A 14657-nucleotide genomic window follows, 5' to 3' on the forward strand; every position below is an offset into this window, starting at 1 on the left:
GTCCTGTATCTGCTCCACAGGGTCTCCTAGGCTTGTGGAAGAAATATGAGGGATCTCCAAGGGGCTGCATGGGGGAAGAGAGGAAGGGCAAGTTCCATTGGCTTGAATGGAAGCCAGTTGTGTAAGCGGGTGGCAACAGTTGGATACCATCCAATACTAATAAACACATCCATGAACCTTAGAGACCAACTGAGTTTGTTCCTGGTATGAGCTTTCGTGTGCATGCACACTTCTTCAGATACAGATCTGAAGAAGTGTGCATGCACACGAAAGCTCATACCAGGAACAAACTCAGTTGGTCTCTAAGGTGCTACTAGAAAGAATTTTCGATTTTGTTTTGACTATGGCAGACCAACACGGCTACCCACTTGTAACTGGCACATCCATGAAGGTAGTTTTCAAACACATTTTGAAGGCACCACCTTCTAGGAGGATGGAGCTGTGGATCTGCTGAGTGTGAACAATGGAAAAAGGGCACACAAATGATAAATATCCAGGTGCTACCTATATTTAACCATCTACAAGGATGTGATGCATCCAATGTGATTCAAAGACTCAAGAGGACTTCCAATAGTTCTTGAATCTTTTCCCTTGTGTTAAACTTTAAACTCAGACAATCTAATAAAGACTTTAAGGAGTTCTTGTAAAGCTTATAAAATATGCAGTAATCTCTTTAGAATCTATAAAGCCTGCAGGCCTCCTAAATCCCTGAACTGGGGCATTTCTGTTAATAACTTTAACAGGCTGCTCTAATCGGAAAAGTTAACTGTATAAAAATAGCACAGTGAAGTGAAATGTTTATGTTGTGATTCCCAGAGCAGATATGTGCAATTTACATATTACAGTGAAATAAAACTGGCCTTTCCTAACTGGTTTCCTATAACTGTTAAATTGAATCTGTATGGATTTACGTGTGTGTGTGTGTGTGTGTGTGTGTGTGTGTGTTTTAAAGATCAGTAATTGCATCCCCTTAACAAGGCAATCATGTCTAAGCAGGACAAGGTGTTATCTTTTCAGGGTTTGCGTTTTCTTTGTGGCAACTTCACCTGTATCCTTTGGAGCGACGAGACTACAGTGCCATCGCCAGCCTCTACAACCTGCGTCATGCTCCACAATATCTATCACACCCCTCTGTGGCAACTTTCACGTTGCAGACTGCCAAGACTACAATTTTCACATCTATGCTTGACTTTTGTCTGCCTTGGGACCTTGATCTGTTTTATGTGGATCTCGTGATACATATTGACACATGTTGATGTCATATATTTGCAGTTGAATAGTTGTGCCCATGTATTATTATGTTTGAGTTCTATATTATATCTGTTTATATGTAAAAATGATGGGAAATTGAGATTACTTTATCAGCTGGTTACGATCTTTGTGTGTTTGGTATAGCATTGTTCGTGACCTTAATTTCTATATATAGCTGCACAGTTCTGTGCTGAAAGTGACTAAGGACTCACAACTAGAAATGTACAGTATAATAAATGTGTAAACCTAAGGTGCCACAGGACTCTTTGTTGTTTTAACAGAATCTTCCATTAATGTGAGACCTCCACTGCCTGAAAATATATTTACCTGATTCTGAATATTTATACTCTTCTTCTAATGTTTCAGGAGCAAAAAACCTCCTTAGGACTGTGCGAAGACATCTCTGATCCCAGGCATCTGTAACTCGTCCTCCATATGTAATTTCGCCTGTAAAACATCAGTTTTGCAGATTATGATGGCATCTTTCACTTACTGTACATAATTCATTTTCTCTGGGTTATATATTTTCACATTGCTGTACTGTTATTTAATAAAATGTGATGTTCTCAAACCAGAATTCGTTGAGTCTTCTTTTCCTTATAACAGGAAAGAAAAGGTCTAAATAAATTAAGAGTAGGCCCACTGAAATGAATGCAATAAAGTTTTGTTGTTGTTTAGTTGTCCAGTCATGTTCGACTCTTCGTGACCCCATGGACCAGAGCACGCCAGGCACTCCTGTCTTCCACTGCCTCCCACAGTTTGGTCAGACTCATGTTGGTAGCTTCGAGAACACTGTCCAACCATCTCGTCCTCTGTCGCCCCCTTCTCCTTGTGCCCTCCATCTTTCCCAACATCAGGGTCTTTTCCAGGGAGTCTTCTCTTCTCATGAGGTGGCCAAAGTATTGGAGCCTCAGCTTCAGGATCTGTCCTTCCGGTGAGCACTCAGGGCAGATTTCCTTCAGAATGGATAGGTTTGATCTTCTTGCAGTCCATGGGACTCTCAAGAGTCTCCTCCAGCACCATATAAAGTTAGTTATGCCCAATAATTTAAACAGGTCATCTCTGAGCAGGACTAACACTGGATACAAACCAGATTTTTAAAATTTTCATTCTACACCTGGACCAAACTAACTTGTATTCAGAACTATATTTATATGGCAATAATGTCCAGTTATTTAAGACATTTGGATTACTGAATTGGGCTGCCATACGTCCTGGGCATATCCAGGATTTGTCCAGCGCTAACAGCATCTGGGCGGAATTTCTGGAAATCGTGAAGATGTCCAGGAAAACCTGGACGTATGGTAAGCCTTGTCAGAAGTGCTGATTTTTCAGTGAACTTCCTTAAAAATAGCTCAAAAATGGCAGAAAGATCAATCTGAAAAAAAATGTACTTTTCAGTTGGCAGAATAAATCTACTGTAAAACTGTTATGATATCTGTCTGCTGGAAGGAATACAGGTTAAACCTGAAGGGTTTGAAAATGGCTACTGATGGAGGACTGGCATTGTGAAATTTTGCTTTCTGGATAAAATTCTTTCTACCTTGAGAAAGCTACTGTGAAATGAGCTTTGATATCTTCTGAGTTTGTTTGAACTGGTATCTAATATACTTATTTTGAAAAGATAAGCAAGCATTTCATCTCTTTAGGAACAGATGATATGCATTATTTAATTCAATCCAGGCAAGAATAATTAGTAGCTCCCAATGATAATGTTTTACTGACCAGCTCTGTTCAAATAAGATCATGTTTCCTGACATTTTGTGTATGTCATACCTTTGTTTCCAGATATTAAGAAGCTGGATCAAATGAACTAATTTTTATGTACAGAGGATAGTAATGCAGTAAAATGAGGCCTTTGTGGTTATAGCAGGGATTTCACAGTATATAGTGAGAAAAGAAACAAAAATTGTATTGCCTGGAACTGAATGTGATTACAGTAGCATCTCAAAGTCACATTTAGAGCTGTTGTGGGGAGCAAAATTTCAACAGCTGATGAAGTGGAAGAGACAGAGAAGCTCATGCAATTCAGGTTTTCTTCAGTGCGGACCAAGTATGATGTTTTCTGTGACTGTTTTGGAGCTATGGAATTCAAATAGCCATACTGAGTAAACAAACTCAAGACTAGCCAAGTAGAACCATAGGTCCTACTCTCCTGCAGGAAGCTCTCCAGGCCACCTATCCTAGCTTCCTCAAAACTAGTCAAGATGTTCTTAATTCAGAAATAGTGAATGGTAAATATGTCCTTGATTCAGTAGGTATCCAGATGAGGGGCTGATTGTTTATGCATAACTGAATTAAGAGTATTTTATCTGCTGCTGCTTACTATTTTTTAAATGCCTGGAGGTGGATTTTAATCTTCAAGTCCAATTTTAACTGTAGACATTTTCAACTTTGCGTTTAGACTGGTTTCATTGTTGTTAACATCATGGCTGCTGCCATTCTTGTGGCAAGCCACTTTGGTCTGGGGTAGTGGTTCCCAATTAGCTAAGTACTGCGGAACACATGCTTTTCAAAAACCAAGCCATGGACCCCCTACTTTTGGAAATTTTGATATCTCTATGATAGTTTTTGTTGTGTGAATGGTGCCACGGACCCCCTGGGTGGGTTATGTGGACCCCCGGGGTCTGCGGATCACCAATTGCAAATCACTGGTTTTGGGTCCAATGAGCCATGCAGTAAGGTATAAATATAATAAACAACTTAGTAAAAAATAGTTGGTCCTACACAGCTGAGAAGGAATCTTGGTGAGACCGCCACTGAAATAAAACAAATTAGCTGTAACTAAGTGTTTGACAGACATGGGTGAATGCACAAATCTTCACAACTCATACTGACAGAGTACTTTCAGTTGCAATTTGTGCCCACTGAATAGCCTTCACTTAGCAAGCAACCTTGAAAGCACTTGCATTCAGCTCAAAGAATCTGCAGTAATTCTACTCTTCAGCTTGGTAGAACACAGCACAGACTAATAGAACATTTGCTGTTTATAGCAAGCGAGACGATTTATCCTGTGACACGGGTAACTACTGGCAAAAAAATGTGAAACCAAACAAAAATGAATAAATAAACAAGCATGACATTTAAATCTCGCTTGAAATGTTAGTACTTTATCACAGAGATAATTCAACCCCATTTTAAACAGCATTTATACAAACCAAATAGTAAGTAAAACTCTGTAACATATGCAAAATGCAGTTTTAACTTTAGGGAAATAAAATCACTAACCTAAAAGGAAATATGCATTGCCTAAACTACTATAAACAGAATTCTGTATGTTTTAAACATACTGTGCATTCTAAACTTAATACATATTCTGCCGTGCCTGACTCTTCACAAATTCTCAACTTCTTCTTAACATTCTTTATTCTTAAAGAGAGTGTCAACTCAAACTCCTTGTAGTCAAGGAAGGTATGCATGCTGATCAGGTGTGGATAGCAAGATACATAAAACAGACATAAAACTGGAGTATGTGGCTGACAGGGAAAATGGGTTGCATGTGCAAGATCAGAAACAGCACTTCTGTTTTGTTGGGATCCAATCTCAATCTGTTAGCCGCCATCCATCCATTTACTGTGGAATAAGGTGTGCATGGATAAGCAACAATATTAAACTGGCAAAATACTGTACCTGTTATATATATGAGGGCATCCCAGGGCACCTTTCCCTCTTGACAATAAAGATTGAGGTTCAATAAGGCACATTCTCTGTCACTGTCATTAAATTCATAACAAATGTTCCAACCAAGAGGTCCAAATTTTTTCCTCTCCTTGAAGATTAAGGGACAACAAAGAGATTCAATTAGGTTTGATCAGTGTCCTCTGAACTTCATGGTGCGATTTTTGTGGATTTTATTTATCGTAAAAGGCAAAAGATGTGTACATTCTGAACACAAACCAGAGCATGGTGTCTTTTTAGTGTAACAATTATTTGCCTCCCTCTGCAATCAGTTTGGCTAGTTTCCTACTGAGTGCCATTTCATGGATTATTTCATTCATTCATTGATCCTGTTAAACTGTGATCATTCTGTCAGGTAGTACACACGTGCTCTAGTAAATTAACTAGGAGAAGGGCTCCTGTGGTTTTGGAAAATGTAATGAATATATTTATTTCTTACTCAGGATTTTATTTTATTTTATTACTGCACCTAGTTTGCGTCTGAGATATGTGCCATTAAGGATCCTTGTTGATCTGGAGACTAAGCTGAAGAGCAGGGCTTTTAGATACCAGCAGTATATAGCCAGTGTTTTGGAAATCTGGGAGTTGAGTGGGGGTGTGGAAAGTCTTGGTTAGGTTGTTGGTCTGTGATTTTTGGGGAAGCTGTTGTTTCTGAACTGCTCATCACAAAGCAGAGGAAGCTGTGGGGAACCTGGTATAAAAAGTTAGATGTAAACACTAGCTTCTCAGGTAAACATTGGCTCTTCTATAGGATTTTACTATCAAAAACAGTTCATGAATTCAAAGCTCCATTAAATGAATGTCTCTTCAGAAGTAGGTTCTACTGCATTTACTGAGACCTACACCAATTCTCAAGTATGCATAGTATTTCAGCCCAAGAAAAATTTCAGGATAAACTTTAAAAGGAAAGGAAAGGAAAGGAAAGGAAAGGAAAGGAAAGGAAAGGAAAGGAAAGGAAAGGAAAGGAAAGGAAAGGAAAGGTCCCATTCCTTTCTTTCTCCACCCTTGGATCATAGTCAGGCTGAGTTCAGGAGTTCCCTTCCATAACACTACTACTAAGGGGAGGTATCTATATTTCAAAATTAGAAATGTTTCCAAAGCGATGTTCTTTGGACATAATCAAAATAAACTGATGCATAACTGTCTTTCACTGATATCAATTTCTGATTCAACTGCTTTATAATTCAAAATGAGTCTTTTCATAAAGGAGACTATTACGAACGCATTAGAAATGGAACTTATAACTTTTCCAGACTGTTCTGGTCTAAAATCTGTACATTTCTGCAATATTTTATTGCACACTTCAGCAAAAATGCAACATTTACAGATTGTTTTATTTCAGTACAGGAAACTTGGATGTAGCCCCAGATAACCCCATCTATCTCTATCCTTAGCTCTGTGACTTACAAAATGTGAAGCAAAGGACACAGAAGAAACTCTAGGAGAGACAAACGAGAATCTTGCGGTGGGGGGGGGGCTCTCCTTATTCTCCCTTCTTACATGTGGGGCAAAGAGTAACTGCACAGCACATTTTGCTCTCCTCAACAGCAATATGCCCTTTGGATTAAATTAAAGCAATAAATATGCTCATCTTCTGCGGTAAATGCAGCAAACAGGAATTGTATTTCCTGTCCCGAGAAACATTTGAAAAATTTGCTCCTTTAAATGCCCAATAATTAAAAATAACTAATTAAAATATTCATAAGAAACTCATGCCTAGACCTTAAGATTGTGATAAAAACAGGATAGCCCCCATCTGCGCTGCTACTCACAGCAATGTGGAAGAAAGGCAGAATACAAATTTGTGGAGAGGGAGAAAGAGAGAGGGGATATGTTTTCTGAACAGCGTAACATCTACTGAAGCTATTGCTGCTGCTGCCCTTCTTCATATTCGTAAAATAATAAGAGGTACCTGAATGATAGCATGGAAGAAACAAATGCCAAAAATTATTTTTCTCCAGGTTTTCCCCAGGATATTTTCTTCAAAAAACGAAGATGTCATTTCTGTGAATGCTCGTCTGATGTTTGCCCGTAGACCTTTCGGGGGTTCGTTGGTTACCTGAATACATACAGATATAAATAAATGTATTGTTATACACTTACTAGACTGACTGCTAAACATCTGCACTGATAAACCGGCCCACAGCAGCAGAATAATATTCTTGCAATCCTAGGATAACATTACAGTTTGTAATCCTGCCATGAAGCAGTAGTTACAAATAATTACCAGTACTTGCACAGATATAGGACTGAGCTACATAGGTTTGCCTTCTAGTTCCTCACTGTGTTGTCACATTTAATTTATGAATTAGCAGCTATCTGTATGCAAACTGTATTTTATATTCAGAAGGAGGCTCACAGCTTTTAACCACATTAATGCACTGATTGCTTACCCCAGGAAATATATGGAAATGGAACTCTATGTTATGACAATAAGGAAATTTAGGGGGGGGGAAGGAAATTTAGAGCAAAGAAAATAGAAATCAGCTTATGCAAGGGGGGGAGCAACCAATATACAGGTGAAACTCGAAAAATAAAAATATCATGGAAAAGTCCATTTATGTATGCAATTGTTTTCATTAACTATTGGAGTTTAATATATGAGATAGATTCATGACATGCAAAGCGAGATATGTCAAGCCTTTATTTGTTATAATTGTGATGATTATGGCGTACAGCTAATGAAAACTCCAAAGTTGTTTCACCTTTTAAGTTGAATTACTGAAAGAAATGAACCTTTCCACGATATTCTAATTTTTCAAGATTCACCTGTATATGCAAGTAGAAAAATGCAAGTAAGATACTACAAAACAACTCCTATGGGTTTTATTTGGAAATTATATTTTTAAGCTCCTAGATACTGGGTTACTAGAAAACTGCTTTAACGAGTATAAACCAATTGTAGCCACAGGTAGCATTACTAAAATCAGTAGAGGCAGTACAGTTCATGGTAAGACAAATTTTCTGCAAAATCATATGGATATAATGCTAAAGTAATGCAGATGGGAAAGAAGTAATTGAATGGAACTATTCTCATGGGACACATATTTCCCCAACCTGTATGGTCTTTGACCTCAATAAAGATTGATTGATTGATTGTGTTCCCAACAAATTCAGAATGCTTTAAAAAGCAGTAACGTATGTGGTTCAACTTCAAATGCACACTGCTTCTTAGCCTAACATACCTCACAGGGTTTTTGTGAGGCTAGAAATGGAAAGGACTAGAACCATGTACGCCTCCTTGAGCTCCTCAGACGAAAGGTGTCATATAAAAGTAAGAAAGAAAGCTGGGAATATAATTCCAAGAGCAAGGAAGAGATGGCAAAGTCAAAACTGCATGGAAAAGTGGCCTCCTATCCCAATATATCCCCTGCCGCTTACCGGCCTGTACCTCAAAGGCCATTCTAGGACACCTACCTATATGGTGCCCCCTTTCTTCCTTTAGTCCTCACCATTAACCAAAACGAAGCCTAAGTTTGCATAATTCAATTGTGCAAATTCGTTCCCTGTCATCTTTGCCTCTTTCTTCCTCTCTTGTGTCTTCCTCTATCACAATTTAACCTGTACAGGGTCTGTTTTTTCATACTTTTGTTTCCCCCCTTATGTTACTTTTTTTTAACAAACAAGCAAATAACTAGGTGTCAAGGAAGTAGATGCCTAAAGCTGATCTGACTACTCACATGGAGATTATAGCAGTTATTTTAGGTCTCCTATGTTCCTTATTTCCCAACTTTGGAGACAGCTAACTGCCGCCTCAATGAGTACAACTCCACCATGTTCTTGGTGCTGTTTATTTCGGATTTGCATTTCCCATTTTACTAAGGTTCCCCCCCCCAAAAAAAAACATACTACCTTGACAGAATTCTGAAGGACAGTGACAGGGAAGATAGCACATGGCATGGAACTCAAATAGAGTCTGAAGCTTTCATGGATAGAGACATCTGAAAAACAAAACATTTTAGTCACACAACTGTTTAAGGCAAATTACGTTTCAGAATAAAGTGAAGCTCTAAACTGTTTCCCAAAGAAAAATAACAAATGGTAGCCCACTTAAAAGAATTGTTGTAAACATAATGAAGATAATGCACGATAACAGTTTTTAAAATGATAATGATTAAAAGTGAATGAGTACAACAAAACCCAAAATGAGGACACTCGTTTTAGAAGCTATTAAAAAAAACTGCAACCCCCCCCCTTTTTGTTTGTTAAAGTCCTAAAATGGCTTCATCTCAATGAGGTATATAGCATGCCTGAAACAGAAAGGGGGGTGGGGGACATACTTGGCTCTGTAAAAGTTTTTATAAGCTCTTCCATAGCTAACATCCATGAAACGGCGAGGTGACAGTTCTGCAGAAACACCCAATTTCCTGATTTCAATGCATCCTTAATCATTCTTTCTGCAATAGGTCCTTGACCTTGTCCTAATGAAATGGACTGCACTCTGAAAGACAGAATATATTTTGTTGGTATTCAAATTACATGTAGTTTGCATATATTATTTAGATAACCTATGCACACTTACTCACCCAACTCAAAAATGCTTACTGCTGAGCAAATGTGTTTGGACCGCATTGCTAAACAGTTCAGACATTCTATATCTAGTGCTGTATCTATTACTTAGGCTTCCAAATAAAGAGAGCTCAACCTTCAAATATCATGAGCATTCATATATGGATTGATGTCAAATGCAAGTATATTGCTACCCACCAGCATTTTATTTATACCTCTTTTCAAAACCAGTTTTAGTAAATATATTCCTTCCTGGTTGAAAGTTTCAGTTACCAGTAAGGTCAAGGGACCCCTGACCATTAGGTCCAGTCATGTCCGACTCTGGGGTTGCGGTGCTCATCTCGCGTTACTGGGCGAGGGAGCCGGTGTACAGTAATTTTTGTAAACCGCCAGTAATTTTTGCAAACCGCCTCCTCCACTGATAGGAACAGCTACAACACTTTGAGATTTTACAGTGAAAAATCCCTTGGGCTATAGATGTGACTTTTCATTGTCAAGTAAACTTCTGTTCGAATATTGCTGGCATATTTAAAAAGAAGAAAAAGTGCATAAATCTATGGTAGAACTCATGACATTACTGTGTGAAAACTGGAAACTCTGATACTTAAAGAAGGCCAACGCTAAGATTAAAGCAGTGTACATGTTATTTCTAAAATCCCATTAGACCTTGTGGCTCACAGGTATGACAAAAGAACACCACAATGTGTGCCCTTTAGTCACTTCAGGGAACGGAATTTGCCTCCTGTTGCTCTGTGGGGCAATGAAACCACAACAGTGCAACTGAAAAGACAGTGTCAGCCTGGCTGTCTTGGTAATAGTGACACATCCCCTCATCTCCCTAATTTTCTGAGTGGGGGGTAAACAATTGATGTACACGAACCACAGTTGGATTACTGTGATGCAGTCGATATGGGGCTTTGATAGGTTGTTTGTAGAGGCAAACTACTACTAGGATATAACACTCTGCTTGCAGGATTTACATTGCCTGATACGCTGCAACCAGGCTGGGTTCAAGGTGTTGGTACTAGCCTATACAGCTCAGGACCAGGTTACTTGAGAAACTGCCTTATCCTTTATAATGTATATTTTTGTATCTCTTAGAACAGAATCATTAATAAAACTTAGAGAGATCATACCCAAATGTTTCATCGTATGGAAATCAAACAGTACATATAATGAAAATATATAATCTATACCTTTCTGAATATCCCCGTTCTTTTGCGAACCTCTGGAAAGCCCCCATGGGGTCAGAGCCTGTACTCAAGATGAACACCAGTGGTGTGGAAGGAGACATATCTTGGTAAAGAGTTGCCAGATCAACTGGGGGATTCTCTATGAATTGTTTCCCAAGGTTCTCTATTACAAATTCAGTAAGTGCAGAAACAATCTATAAATGTTAAAACAGCCGTTTTACAAATGCAGGGATTAAAAATGAACTGATTTCATTTACTTCATTCATTCATTCATTTTATTTATTACATTCGCCTGTAGATCTCAGTGCAGTTCACAACATAAAAATGAAAGATAAAAACACAAAATACAAAATAAAACAAGAGGGACCACTCCCCACAAACCAATAGACCTTCTCCCCCCATCTCCTCCCACAAACACATTAAAAAGAGTATTTTGCATACTGGTAATAGATTACTATGATGTATCAGGCCTTCTGTTAAATACAAGTGATAGAGAAAATAATTTCATATCATTTTGATGATTCCACTTTGTTCTGAGTCTATGGCCTAGCTCAGTGGCACCCTAGGATGCCTCAAATGATGGTCTGGGGTGCGGCGGGCAACACTGGCCTCTGTCCCTCTTTCCTTCCCTCCCTCCTCTGATGCCTACTTGCATCTCTGCCTCCCAAAGGCTTGTACAGCTGTTTGTTGCAGCAGCCCTGGCTACAAGCTTCCCAGGCGAATGGTGCCTCTGGGGTTGGCCAGGGATGCTGGTTGCTAGGAGCTGTGGCCTCCTCTGAGTAAGCAAGCAAGAGGGTGAGAGGCCAGGCAGGCAAGCCTGCCTGCCTGGAAGCAGGTGCTGAAAGGGAGCCTTTCCACCATGCAGGCCCAGCAGTGCCCCCTGCTGCCTCCCAAGACTGGCCTCACGTTCACCTTGAGCCATTCTCTGTTGGGCCACTAAGGCTGGGGGCATCCTCTTTCCAGGATCCTATGAGGCAGTGTGAGGAGGCACTCCTCTCTTTGGGGCAGTAGGGAGAGCTCAGAGGCTGGGGTGGTGGCGCCCAGAGGACTCCCAAGGAGAGGAGAGAGGGCTGAGGGAACACTCCACAAGGGAGGATGTTTGAAAAGGGGTGAGGGGCTGCTGGCTCTGGAGGCAAGGGATAACATAACTGGGCTTCTGAGGCAAACAGAGCATTTCCCCACAGGGAAGCCACAAAAAGAATGTAGCTGCAAGTACCTGCGCGCTGCGCTAAACTGGTGTGGGGACTCACTTCCGCAGCACCAGAAATCGCGTCTGTGCTGACGCCGGAAATCGCTGGAGTGAACTGGCCCAGGGAAGGTAAACCTTACCGACCCCTGATCTATAGTGACCATTATATGCTTCCCACTGGCCTCCCTGGCTGAGGTTGTTGCCAGTGTTGAGTTGGAGGAACCTAGGAATGTGGTCTTGGGTAACTGCAACATCTATGCTCGGGATTTCATGGCAACCATGGGACTCTCCCAATCTTAACTGTTAATAGTTAGAAAGGTTGCATAATTATCACCCTAGCTTTTGAGATATGTATACTGAATTCAGTGGCACAGTTATGACTCGTGTAAGACAAAACCTACACTTGCCTTACTTTGCCATAGCTCAGTGGTACAGTACATGCCTTGAGTGCAATTCCCCATCTTTGATTTTTGGCATCACCAGGTAGGGCTGGGAAATAACTCAGCCTGAAACCCTGGAGAGCTATTGCCTAGCGACTGTTGATAATGCTGAGCTACATGGACCAATAGATTGACTCTGTATAAGGCAGCTTCCTATGTCTCTATGTCCTATTCTAGAGACACAGCCACAATTAGTCATGCATCTAGAGGGAGGCAGGTACAGGCCATATTGCCCATATGATTGCTTATTGTTGAGAATGAGGCAGATGAGCACTTCCCTCTCTTCCAATCTGCATTTCTGACGGGACACTGACTGCATAGCAGCATCACCTCTAAGATAGTGCCTTGAAGGGATGATATGATAGCCATGTTCAAATATATAAAAGGATGTCATATAGAGGAGGGAGAAAGGTTGTTTTCTGCTGCTCCAGAGAAGCGGACACGGAGCAATGGATTCAAACTACAAGAAAGAAGATTCCACCTAAACATTAGAAAGAACTTCCTGACAGTAAGAGCTGTTTGACAGTGGAATTTGCTGCCAAGGAGTGTGGTGGAGTCTCCTTCTTTGGAGGTCTTTAAGCAGAGGCTTGACAGCCGTCTGCCAGGAATGCTTTGATGGTGTTTCCTGCTTGGCGGGGAGTTGGACTGGATGGCCCTAGTGGTCTCTTCCAACTCTATGATTCTATGAATTGTTAATAGACACGGCTTACCTTTTCTTCCATAAAGCACTTTACCACAATTAATTTCTGAAACATGGTCAGCCTAGTGTCCCAGGAATCATGTGATTTATCTTCTTTTTTTTTACTGCTTTCAATTTCAGTTTGAGGTTTATAGCCTTCCCATTGTTCCGGGTTAATACGAAGATCAAGTTGTCCTACAAAAGAGTATTATAATTTCAAGCCACTTTAGTTCACCCTTTCCTAGAAGAAAATCATTATTCAGGTAACACCGGGGAAGCCATAGCTCCATCAGATATGTAACAGTTCTGAAAATACTAGGGGTTAGTTCTTAGCAATTTTCAATTTTCTGTTCAAGATAAGCATATTGAGAATACTGCTGTGAACAATGATGGGATGAAACAGAATGTGTTTGGTTAAACTAAAAGAGAACATCCATTTAAAATTGGCATACCTTATATATAATATTTTATAAACCTTACATTCAACATTTTTACCAGTTGGCAGATGACTACAACTAAATAATTCGAAATTCTATGGAATTTCTTGTGAGAATTTAACTGCACCACTACATACATCAATAGTCCTTGGTAGCCAATGTGGTGCCTCCATGTTTTGGACTACAACACATTATTAATCTGTCCCAGTATGGCCAGTGGTCAAGTATGATGGGAGCTGTAGTCCACATCTGGAAAGCATTACTACAAAAATAATAATTATTTTTTGTACTTATTAGTCATTTTCTTTATAAAGCAACCCAAAGCGATTAACAAAATAGTTCAAAGATTAAAACCAAAACCTAACCAAACCAGAATGCAAACCTAAACACACTTTCGTAGGCTCAAAGGCCAAAACAAGCACTTCCAATTGAGCCCAGAAACAAATCACACTTCTATTTGATTTCCTTTGTGTGGAAATAGATTTTAAATACATATACCGTACTGCAAGTCAACTGGAATATTTTAATGTCCCACAGCAATGTTATTCACTTAAGATGCCATCTAGTGTGAAAACAACATGTATAACAAATAACTCTTGTCAACCCCTGAGCCATCATCAAACAGAAAAAAGTAAATTCAAGTTACACTAACAAAAATCTATTGAAACACAGAAAAACAAATAACTAATATTCAAATGCAGGCAATGTATCATAGAAGTAAGCATACAACTCTCTCATGTGTGGATGCATGATAGGAAAAGTCCTTTACAATCCCATTTCATATTAATCATGTTACCTAATTTAATAAAAATGTGCATCGTCTGTATGTCCGTTCCAATTCCTGCAAAACACGGCAGTGTTTCATCTAAGTCACAGCACATAAACCACGTATTATCTTCAAGCCATGGAATCTGAGGTTTTTCAGTCCGCTCCTATTATAAATAAGACAGGCTATGTCAAGTAGTGTGGTGACAGGTTGCGTAGAGTGTGCAGTCAGACAATTTATTATTTCAAATATGAGTACAGCAGGAAAAAACCCCCTCAAAATGAAGACATAGTTGTTTTTAAGAAAATCTCTTGATCATCATGGAACGAGTGCTGTAATCTAAAACATGCCCACTTGAAATTATGAAGAACTTATTTTCAAATAAATATGGTTAGAAATTGTGTATCAAAAGTATGAGTTTTTTTAAAACATAATTATAGTTTTCAGTAACACTGCCTTTCTAATCTAGGCCACTTTATTAGTGTTAAATAAACATTAACAATAGCATATTGAGC

General features: G+C 39.4%; 1 protein-coding gene across 1 annotated transcript in view; it reads right to left on the reverse strand.

Annotated features, from left to right (window-relative positions):
• DNAH6 (dynein axonemal heavy chain 6) overlaps positions 1–14657 on the reverse strand; it is a 118172-nt gene that overhangs the window by 19418 nt on the left and 84097 nt on the right. The window contains exons 60-67 of the mRNA XM_033172943.1: positions 14173–14308; positions 12971–13134; positions 10635–10825; positions 9210–9370; positions 8782–8870; positions 6842–6988; positions 4882–5020; positions 1579–1698 (exon numbers count right to left, since the gene is read on the reverse strand). Coding sequence (XP_033028834.1) covers positions 1579–1698; positions 4882–5020; positions 6842–6988; positions 8782–8870; positions 9210–9370; positions 10635–10825; positions 12971–13134; positions 14173–14308 — 1147 coding nt within the window. The remainder of the gene's footprint in view (positions 1–1578; positions 1699–4881; positions 5021–6841; positions 6989–8781; positions 8871–9209; positions 9371–10634; positions 10826–12970; positions 13135–14172; positions 14309–14657) is intronic.

The sequence above is a fragment of the Lacerta agilis genome, chromosome 16 (assembly GCF_009819535.1).
Source record: "Lacerta agilis isolate rLacAgi1 chromosome 16, rLacAgi1.pri, whole genome shotgun sequence".
NCBI classification, from domain to species: domain Eukaryota; kingdom Metazoa; phylum Chordata; class Lepidosauria; order Squamata; family Lacertidae; genus Lacerta; species Lacerta agilis.